General features: G+C 27.8%; 3 protein-coding genes across 3 annotated transcripts; 1 reads left to right on the forward strand and 2 right to left on the reverse strand.

The window, feature by feature from the left end:
- Positions 1-6: 6 nt before the first annotated feature.
- MKS88_002472 (uncharacterized protein) lies at positions 7-1,582 on the forward strand (the record flags this gene model as incomplete). Its single annotated transcript, XM_067215484.1, has 2 exons — positions 7-1,254; positions 1,391-1,582. The coding sequence occupies 2 exons, from the start codon at positions 7-9 to the stop codon at positions 1,580-1,582; spliced, it is 1,440 nt and encodes a 479-aa protein (XP_067073906.1).
- Positions 1,583-2,386: 804 nt separating this feature from the next.
- MKS88_002473 (60S ribosomal protein L26) lies at positions 2,387-5,456 on the reverse strand (the record flags this gene model as incomplete). Its single annotated transcript, XM_067215485.1, has 5 exons — positions 2,387-2,630; positions 2,865-3,505; positions 4,414-4,472; positions 5,004-5,214; positions 5,415-5,456. The coding sequence occupies 5 exons, from the start codon at positions 5,454-5,456 to the stop codon at positions 2,387-2,389; spliced, it is 1,197 nt and encodes a 398-aa protein (XP_067073907.1).
- A 3,933-nt stretch (positions 5,457-9,389) lies between these two features.
- On the reverse strand, positions 9,390-11,237 carry MKS88_002474 (major facilitator superfamily-related transporter; the record flags this gene model as incomplete). The annotated part of the gene is made up of 1 exon (XM_067215486.1): positions 9,390-11,237. The coding sequence occupies one exon, from the start codon at positions 11,235-11,237 to the stop codon at positions 9,390-9,392; it is 1,848 nt and encodes a 615-aa protein (XP_067073908.1).

Genomic DNA, 11,237 nt, shown 5'->3' on the forward strand with positions numbered 1-11,237 from the left:
AGTTCAATGGATGCAGATCATTCAGACGAAAGGGAAGAAAAAGGAACAAGAAAAAACTTATCAGTAGGTGATGGAAAAGTACAGGATAGAAGATGGGAAGAAGAAAAAATAAAAGGGGATGAAGATGTTTGTGAACAGGAAGGTAGCAAAAGGGGAGATGACGAGGGGAATATTATAAGTCAAGAAAATCTTAACATTTTAGAATCCGACATAAATGATAATAATGATAATGATAATATGATTACATCTAAAAGTGCTTCAAATGACAGTGAGAATGAAGAAAATGATGGAGAAAATCATGAGATAACGAATCAGCAGCGGAGTGGTAGCAATGAAGGTAATAATGACTGCGATAGTAATGATGGAGATAGTAGAGACGGCATTAGTAACAACCAAAAGTGGAGCCATAGGACTAATAATGACGTGTTCGAACAAGGTGAAAATCATTTTGAGTACAAAAATGATCATGCTTCACTTTTAAATGGTAAAGAGAAACGTTTCCCAAATAAGAGTAGTAAACAGTTAGCTGATGATAAAACTATTAGTGTATTTTCGCATCAGTCCAATAATGAGCACACTTCCAAAAATAATACCTTAACAGGTCAGGTAAATCAAATAATGGATAAAAATAATAATGCAGAAGGGAATAACGATGACTTGAGTCCCTGTAACAAGGTTCTCTCTTCAGATGAAAACTACTCAAAGGATGATGAAAAAAAATGCATAACACATGAAAAGATTAATATTACAGAAGAGAAGAATAATACAAAAGAGATGAACACAAGTAATAATGTTTTTCTGGATGAGTTTGAAGAAAATAATTTTTTTGAGAACGACTTTTCAAATTTTCAAAAAGCTGAAGAAAATGTAGAAGAAGAAAAAAAAAAAAAAAAAACGCTAATAGATATATATAATGAAATGAAAAATTATGAAGAAAATTTTTTAAACAATTTTGAGCGAACGTATGAAAATATAGAGGAGGAAGAAAAAGAAGAAGGTCATTTTATAAAAAGTAATGAAGACAAAGAATCATCATTTGATGTCGACTTTAATAGCATTGAGTCAATATCCTCTACTTTAAATGGCGAAGGTGTTGATATGATGAATGATATACCAGTTGTACAGTGCTTACGTGAAAGTATAAACTTTTTTGTAGAGGAACAAAAAAGACAGAATATTAAAAAAAATAAAAAAAATAAAAAAAACAAAAATTATTTATCTCTTAAGAGTTATATGAACTCCCTTCCCCCAAATGTTTACCAAAAAATTTGTAAGACTGCATGCGGAATGAACTCCTATGTTTAACTGTTCATGTATTTGTGTTTGTGCGATTGTACCTTTGTATGTATCACTTACATGTACGTGCAAATCTTTCCCCACTTCTTTACAGTTAAGGAGTACAAAAAAACAGTGTGCAAATAACGAACAGCGTGAAGCGATATCAGTCAACATCAAACGTGTTAGAAGTGAGAAATGGCGAAAAAATGTGCTTCCTTTTACCAATATAAATGAAAGGGAAAACACCAAACGCGCAAATGATTCCAAGTGGACGCATTGTGTAATAAATTTCAAAGACGAATAGCTAAACTGTAACAAATAAAAAGGTGTATGAATGACGTTTCTCCTGTGGTGGCATATTTAACTGTAACAAGTTTTTACATCCACACATGCATACATATACCTGCTTGCATGCCATGCAACTTTTTTTTCTTTATATATATACATACGTACTTACATGTACGTATACATATTTATATATCACCAATTTTTTAGTTTTTTCTTGAAAAAAAAAAATTTGCCTTTTTGCTAAACAGTTGCAAAATGAAAGAGGGGTGCACACATACGTACATATACATATACACATGTATACACATACACACATATATACACATATACACATGTATATACATACACACATATATACACATACACACATATATACACATACACACATATATACACATACACACATATATACACATACACACATATATACACATACACACATATATACACATACACACATATATACACATACACACATATATACACATACACACATATATATAATATATAATGCTTAAGCATGTGCACACCATAAATTTTTTGGATGAATCGTGTAGAATACATTCTGTTATGAACAACCAGTGCCTGTTTTTACGGCTAGCTTGTGCGCGGATGAGGACAGTGCCCTTTTTCCTTTTTTTTTTTTTGGTTCGTATGCAAATATGGTCTAAAAATAAGATGACCTACTCAGGAGTGATATGTATAATATTATGTGCGTAAGGGGGTATAAGGCAGTAGATTCTCAGTTGTAAAGGTATGATACAATATATTGACGAAGATACCATGCTACATAAAGTGTGTAAAGTCTGTTGTACCTATTTTAAAAATATATTATAACTCCTCTATCATTGATATAGCTAGAATTACATTTTTTTGGAGGTAGCTTTTCATAATTTTCATCTCTAGATATTGTTAGCGATTTTGTTGTTTCTCTAAATTTTATGTGTTGCTGTTTAAGGGAATATTCTTTTGTCTGTTCGTTCGCGATTGTTGGTGTACTTTTTTCCTGAGTAACCTCCTCTGCCATTTCTTCTTGTTCGCACATGCCTAGGGAGTCCTCACTGCTAAAATGAAGTACAAAAAATGTGTATGGGCCTAGCTGTACGGTTGTAATCCATATGTACGTACATATATGTACACAGATATGTGTATATGTTTATGTGTGAAGGGTAGCTACATAGAGAAAGAGGGAGTGCGCGAAGATTTGTAGAAGAATTAATACTCTCAAATTATGTAGTCAAAAAAATAAAAAATAAAAAATAAAAATATATATATATATATATATATATATATATTACAATTTTTCTCCGTACTCTGTTAAGGATTCCTCAGACGTTTCATTATCGTCTTCTGAATATGTGTTATCACTTTGTGTAAACGATTTTTCAGAAAAGACAATATTAATCTCTTTTGATGTATTTTTATTATTGTGTTCATTTAAGTTATTAGAAAAAGGTAACTTCGATAGGTCTCTAACATTTGCATTTTTATGTAATAATATACCAGCAAAAGATTCTGACCTTTTAAAAATTATTTTATTTTTTTTCAACAAGTTAGGACAACTGCTAGCCTTTTTGTGCATATTTTTAATCTCTTCATCCGAATGATAAGAAGTAATTCTCTTTTTATCATTATAGGATAGGTCATTTGGATTTAATATTTTATTCTTTATCCCGTCCAGTGAGGGCAAGAAAGGTTTGTTCACGTGGAAAACTTGTTCATTTTTAGTTGTGTGGAGCTTACTTATGTGTGTACTTAACCCATTTGTTAATGATTCCTCATCGTTTATTTGTTTTTCTTTATTCTTTTTAATATACCTATTTGCGTTTATTTGTTTTTCTTTATTGTCTTCTTTCTCCTCAGGGTTTTTTCTTTGTCCCCTGTTCATTGTTCTTCCCGGGATGTTGGCATTTTGTTCTTTGCGGTTTTCGTCATATTTCTGGAAAAATCAACAGGGTAAGAGTAGAAAAAATATGAAAAAAAAAAAAAATAAAATAAATAAAATAAAATAAAATAAAATAGAAAAAAGAGTGAAGATAAGTAATGAAAAGTAAAGAAAAATTATGCACTCGTGCAAAAATAGTCGTTAGGTATCATAAACAAAACATCCCATTAACAAAATGAAAAGGAAACCTTTCGATGGAGAACGCATAAATTGCCCCCCATGTTTAAGTGAGTGGACTCCTCCGCTCAGAGAAAAAGGAAAAAATGAAGAATGTAGAAGACTCGTTAAAATGAATAGTTTTAAATACATACATATATGTGTATGTATATTCTTCCCTTCATTTATATGTGTAATGGATAATGTATTTTTATCCTTTATTTTTGTCCCTTATTTTTGTTTGTTTCTAAAAGTACAGATCTCTACGGTACTCAACTTTAAAAGCTACACAAGTGGACATTCAAAGAAATTATTTTTACACTGAAAATATTTTAATTTTTTTTTTTGTCTTTTTTCTGTGTCTTTACTTATAAAAATTGAAAATACATTCATTTTACTACTGTATTATATTTTTCTCTATTTTGCTTTATCTTTTTCTCATTCACCTTTACCTCATTTTGTTTTATTTTTTTGTAAGTGTTGTTTAATCATCCAGCTTGAAATAATTTAAGCATAATAATTATAAAAAAATGTAGAACTCAAATGACATCCCTTTTTTTGAAGTTGAAATTGTATGAACAGTACAGGTTTTTTTTTTTTTTTTTTTTTTTTTTTTTTAATAGCTAAAATGTAGAATAAAATAAATGGCTAGCTCAACTAAAAGTCCGTAACTAATTTAAAATGCAAACCCATAGAACAAACCAATAATTCGTAGGTTAAATTTTGTAACACAATTGCTAAATTACGAAAAGGTGAATAACAACAGAATAATATGTTAACAGCAATTTTGAGTTTATATGATATTCTGCGAAGGGTACAATATATTGTGTAACATATAAGGGAAAAAATAAGCTCGCTTTTTTTTTTTTTCTGTTTTGTTCTTTAAAAGTTTAAAAATCAGCGCAATTATAGTACGTTTTAGGAAAAAAAATAAAAATAAAAATAAAAACATGCATATGTATAAATAAATAAATAAATAAATATATATATATATATATATGTACATATGTGTATAATAAAAACCATGAATTGTTTAAAAAGTGTTCAAAGGAGTTAAATTTTCTTCGGTAAAATGCGTTTGTGACCTTTGTCATTCATTTTTTACAATTTTTTTTTTCCTGTCCTTTTGGTTCAATGGACCACATAATATACACACACACACATATATATATATATATATACATATACATATGTCCGCATATACATATACAAATGCACATGTGCATTTTTCCAAAAATTTAATAGTGTTATTAAATATAAAAACGTGCCCGTATATCCACGGATTTCATAAGTTAGACTTTCTCTTTTGCCGCTTTTCTATCTAAAATTTTCTTACGATTTTTATCAATTTTTAGTTTCGTCAATATAACATTGCTTGGGTGAATACCTATAAATGTCGACTCACCATTTACTTTTTCCCTTGTTACTCTTTCCACGTATATTTTAAATCTCTTTCTGTTTATTTTTACAACTTTCCCCTCCCTTCCATGATTGTGACCTCTACAAATGAGGACTTCGTCGTCTTTTCTGATTGGCAGTGAACGAGTCTACAAATGAATATTTACAGCGTGTGAAGTAAGCATAATGTATATATATATATATGTACACATAAGTGCACATTTGTACATATAAATATATACAATATGCGCATTATGCATAACCTACATTATGGAAAACCTTTAGCTCGTTCGGCTATTTTTGCTAAGTATTATTATATTAAGATATATAACAAAATAAAGTTTCTTACCTTATATTTTAATCTTAATTCTTTCGACAACTTAGAGGACATAATTTTCCTTCTAAGTCCTGCAGGGGCGGAAAAATGAGCTTTCCTTATTTTCCTCCGCGATGAAGATTTTTCTGTAATGAAAAAGAAAAAATTAACAGGTAAGAATTTCTCAAAAAAAAAAAAAATTTCAAATTTCAGTATATAGAACGTGTAATAACACTAATTCGTTAACACTCCCCATTGTGGTATATACATCTCGTGCCATGGAAAAACCGTATCCAACACTGTTAACATTATAATAATTATAATAATTATTATCATTAAGGTTATTAATATCGTTAAGGTTATTAATAACATTAAATTAATTAATATCATTATTATAATAGTATGTATGCCTTATTGTGGGGGAGGTATCCACCCAACTGTTACGTATATATATGTATGTATACATATATATACATACATACATACATACATACATACATACATACATACATACATACATACATACATACATACATACATACATACATACATACATACATACATACATACATACATACATACATACTTACATTCATATGCATATATACATACACATGCATCATACATCCATACATACATACATACATACATACATACATACATACATACATACATACATACATACATACATACATACATACATACATACATACATACATACATACATACATACATACATACATACATACATACATACATACATACATACATACTTACATACATACTTACATTCATATGCATATATACATACACATGCATCATAAATGTAAAACTCAGTGTACGTATGGGCACACAATGATTATGCTAATATATAGGGATAACTACATTTTGCACGTTTTTCAATATTTTCCTCGAGGATGTAAATAAATATGAATTCGCATAAATTGCGTTATATAACTTACGTTTGTTGAACTTCATTTTTAAAGAAACCGGCAATATTGTACGCACAAGTAATTCTGTTAAAATTAATGAAATTAATGCATTAATGCGAACTAAATTTGTGATACTTTTTTATGCCGCTTTTTATTTTTTCTACTTTGATAAAAGGTTTCTTTTTTTCTTTTTTTTCACCTAGTATATTAATTGCTTTAAAATTTTAGATCTTCGTGTATGTATTATTGTTACAGTAGCCCTATTGCTTGCATAAATACTATAAATATGTACATAAAAAATAAATGCATATATAAATGTATACATACATAAATAAATGTCATAAAATGGAATAAATTAGTACATATTTTTTTTTTTTGCTATTTATTTTTCTATTGAGAAGAAAAAGGTGTTAATATTTTATGAACGGTTCAGAAAAAAATTTAGCAAAAAAGGAAGCACAAAATGGTGAATAAAAAATGGGGGCTACTTTTTTATTCCTGCACGTTCAGGTGATGTTAGCGTAATGTTAACGTAGTTTTAATGTAATGTTGCGTAATATTGATATTAGTGTTTATGTTTATGTTAATGTTTATGTTAATGTTTATATTAATGTTAATGTTAATGTTTATGTTAATGTTCATGTTCATGTTCATGTTCATTTTTTTTTTTTTTTTTGTTCTTTTACCCCTTTATTTATGGATAAGCACAATTCATGAGTGGTGTATCCACTTTTCACTTCAACGGTGAAATTTTTTACCTATTTTGGCTTTAGCACTTGAGCCCCAAATATATTTGTATGTTCACAATTTTTAAATTATAACAGTAATATATATATATGTATATTATATATATATGTATATTATATATATATGTATATTGTATATATATGTATATTATATATATATGTATATTGTATATATATGTATATTATATATATATGTATATTATATATAAACTTACATTCTTACATGCATACTTACCTTCTTTTTACTAAATTTTTTTTTCCTTTTTTGTGTAAGTAGTTTTATAGGCATTACAAATAAGTATCATACGCAATATTTCCTTTTTTCGAAAAGCACAAAATTGATTAACGTATTTTTTTTATAAAAAATATAAAAAAAATTATACAGGAATAAATATTATTTATACAATGTTCATAAAGATATGAACAAAACATTACATTATTGCAGGTCCTATAGCTCAGTTGGTTAGAGCGTACGGCTAATAACCGTAAGGTCGGCGGTTCGAGACCGCCTGGGACCACAATATTATGTTTTGTTTTATTGGTTTGTTTTGTTTGTATTTGGTTATATCATTAAATTATGAGGTTTAAATGGTAAAATTTATAAATTTTAATGTTGCCGTTGAACCGTTTTAAACATATTAATAAATTATGTAAAAATTATATAGATTTATATATATATAATATATAATATTCTTTACGACAAATACGAAATAATACATGTGATTACTATATAATTTTTTGTTGATTAATTATTTATAAAGTACTTTTACCTCTCTCCTTTGTGTAATTTAATTGTAAATTATGTATTTACTTTTTTATGAGGAAGGAATTAAATTATTGCAATTTATTTCTTTTTTGCTTCTTCTCTTTCCAATATTATATATATGCATTATATATATGCACATTTTTTATTATGAATAAATAATATATACAATATTTTTATTATGTGAACATTTACTATTATTTTTCGTACTATTTTTACACGTACTTTTTTTTTTTTTTTTATTACGAGCACCGAGGATCGAACTCGGGATCTTTCGCGTGTGAGGCGAACGTCATAGCCACTAGACCATGCTCGCTTAAGTAGTTAATATCCATCTCTCTTTTTAAAAGAAGAAAAAAAGATGTTAACTTAAAACTGCAGTAACTACAACAAACAGTAAGTTACAACGTCTTATATAATTACCTTAAACAATTCATTTTATTATGACATTATGCATAAATTTCATTTCACTTATATATACTTTCTAGAAAGAAGCTACTTAAAAAGGAATATATTTTACTTCTCTTTCTCTTTCTCTTTCTCTTTTTCTTTTTCATTTTTTTTTTTTTTTTTTTGCTTTTATGTATGCGATCACATGAATTTCGAGTACAAGGAGTAATAAATTTCTTTTGTAAAAAAAACAAAAAAAAAGATGCCTTAGGTTTTGTAGCTTTGCAAATATCGCTTTATTTCGCAGTAGGAAAAGGTAATGAACGACAAATAAGTAAAAGATTATTTTGGTAAATTAAAATATAGTACGTTCAGAAGGGTAAAAATGTAATATATAAATGTATACATATACATACCCATGCAACATACAATGTATATGAACGTGTACATGTAAAAAACAAACACCTTTTTGGATTCCTTAAAAAGGAAGAAAACGTGTGCAAATTGCAGCAAAATTAACAAGTCAAATACATACATACACACACACAAACATATGTACTGATATATGTTAATATTGAAGTCAGAATTTATTATAGCGCTTATGCATAATCTACAAACAGGGTGCAAGCGAAAAAAAAAAAAATAAATAAATAAATAATAAATAAAAAATAAATAATAGTAACCGTGAGAGTAGTACGGCAAATGGACAACTCGAGAAATGACAATCGAGGTGAAAAAAAAAAAAAGAAAAAAAAAAGGAGTAAACGTCCTTTTCAATAAAAGGACAATGTACAAAACATATCTTTTAAAATGCAAAATTACGAAAAAGTGAAACTCGAATAATTCCAAAAATTAAGTCAAAAAGATCAAATAAACGAACAAAATGAACAACATAAACAAACCAAGGAGGTAAAAAATTATCTTCTTTTATCTAAATGCATTCATCGCAGCCAAACATTCCCCTTGTACTTGAAAAAAAAATATATATACATACATATAATACATATACATATAATACATATACATATATATATATAATACGCGGAGCACCCCGCTAACAATCCACTTTGCTTGGAATTATTTCCGATCGACCACTCAAATGTTCATTTGTCTCAACAACACAGTGCACCCAGTTCATTGCCTTCCATTTTTGCTCTTTTCTCGTTCAAACTTCTGCTCAAGGGGTAACCGAAAAATTGGGTATGCCGGAGGAGCTCTGTGCATTTCTTTTTATGTAGAATATATGAAACAAGAAAACTATAAGGTATGAAGAAAAAATGACTTGTGTTATTATTTCTTTATAGGTACTATTATGCTTCTGATATTTGATATGTTCATATATTTTAAAAGACAAAAAAAAAGCAAAGGATGCAAACGTATTAATAATTCCAATTAAAACTGAGAAATTTTCCTCTTTAAATACAGTTGACATGTACATGTACATGTGATTTGCAAAAAAACTTTGATGAAAAAAATAAATAATTAAAGATACGTATCCAATGATAACACTAGCTGTTTTATAATAAATAAATATTAGCGCGAATACTAAAATTCCTAGTATCAAATTAAAACTGATAAAATTATAAATACTGATAACATCTGCTACTATTCCAAATATTAACGTGATAATAAAACTGGAGGGTAAAATAAGAGAATATATATTTAATGTATTTCCAAATACATTATTTTCGTATATATCAAATAACGAAAACATAAAAAAACAAATGCTAAATGTAATTATAAAAAATTCTACTACAATAAATATATAAAATGGGGAAACAAGTTGTTTCTTCAGAGTTCTACAGCTAATATTTTTAAAAAAACCTTTCATTTTTTTTTCCTCTTTTTTTTCCACTTTTTTTTCCTCTTTTTTTTCATTGATATATGTACATGTGCTTCTACCACCATCTGTTTTAATCTCCTCAAAATGGACATTTTTTTCAGGTGTACACTTATCCAATTTTTCATTTTTATTTTTCCCACTATTGTCTTGATTTTCATAATTCACTATATAAATAACGGCATTGCTACTAATATCTTCTTTTCCTATACTTTTTGCAATATCTTTCGCAGGATCACTATTACATATATGCTTATAACTATTCTCCTGTTCATGAATGTATTTACCTGAATATTCCTGCTCATCTATTTCTTTCTTTGTTTGTTGTACATAATTTTTTTTATACTCTAACATATTAGCTATGAAAAAGGAGGGGAATATACATATCAATATATACACCAGAATAATGACAATAACATTTTTTTTAAATTCTAAAAAGTCCAATGTAATGATTATCACATTACCAACAAATAAACTCAAAACAGCTAAGGAGGACATAGTACTAATTAGTATATAATTTTTATTTCTCATAATCGTTTTGAATGTGTTTAATTTGCTCTTTTCTGTCTTATTCGACTTTTCCATAATGTTATCTTTAACTGGATATATTTCATTAATGTAGTAAATAATGGGTAAGTACGAATTGTCGGAACCAATTCCGAAACAAATAAACGAAATGTTAAAGAGTAGAGAGATCAGTTGAAACATCTTCTGCATGTCCGTCACTATGATGTGTGCACTACTGCGCGCACCGCTATGACGATTATTCGTTACGTCGCTATGATAACTACTCTTTGCGGCGCTGAGCGCATAAATGTCCATGTAACTTTTTGAATAATGCAAGGCTACACTTAATAAGGTCCATCCGATAAATAAAAAAATAAAAGCTACTTGTGAAATATATTTTTTTTTCGAAAAAATTTTAATTAATATACTACCAATTGAGCCTGATATAAATTGAATAATTAACCCTGTAACTAGTAAAAATTGTATATAATTTTCTTGCTCTTTACATAAAAAAAAATCATTGTCCCTTTGTTCTTTTTCATTTTTACATAACCATTCGAATGCTCTATATTTTTTAAATATATTAGCTATAAATATGTAATTCTGATACACTATTGCAGTTGTTGCAATGCTGTACATAAATAAAAATATCGTAATTTTGCTTCTTAATTTCCGCAT

The sequence above is a fragment of the Plasmodium brasilianum genome, chromosome 8 (genome assembly GCF_023973825.1).
Source record: "Plasmodium brasilianum strain Bolivian I chromosome 8, whole genome shotgun sequence".
Lineage (NCBI taxonomy): Eukaryota > Apicomplexa > Aconoidasida > Haemosporida > Plasmodiidae > Plasmodium > Plasmodium brasilianum.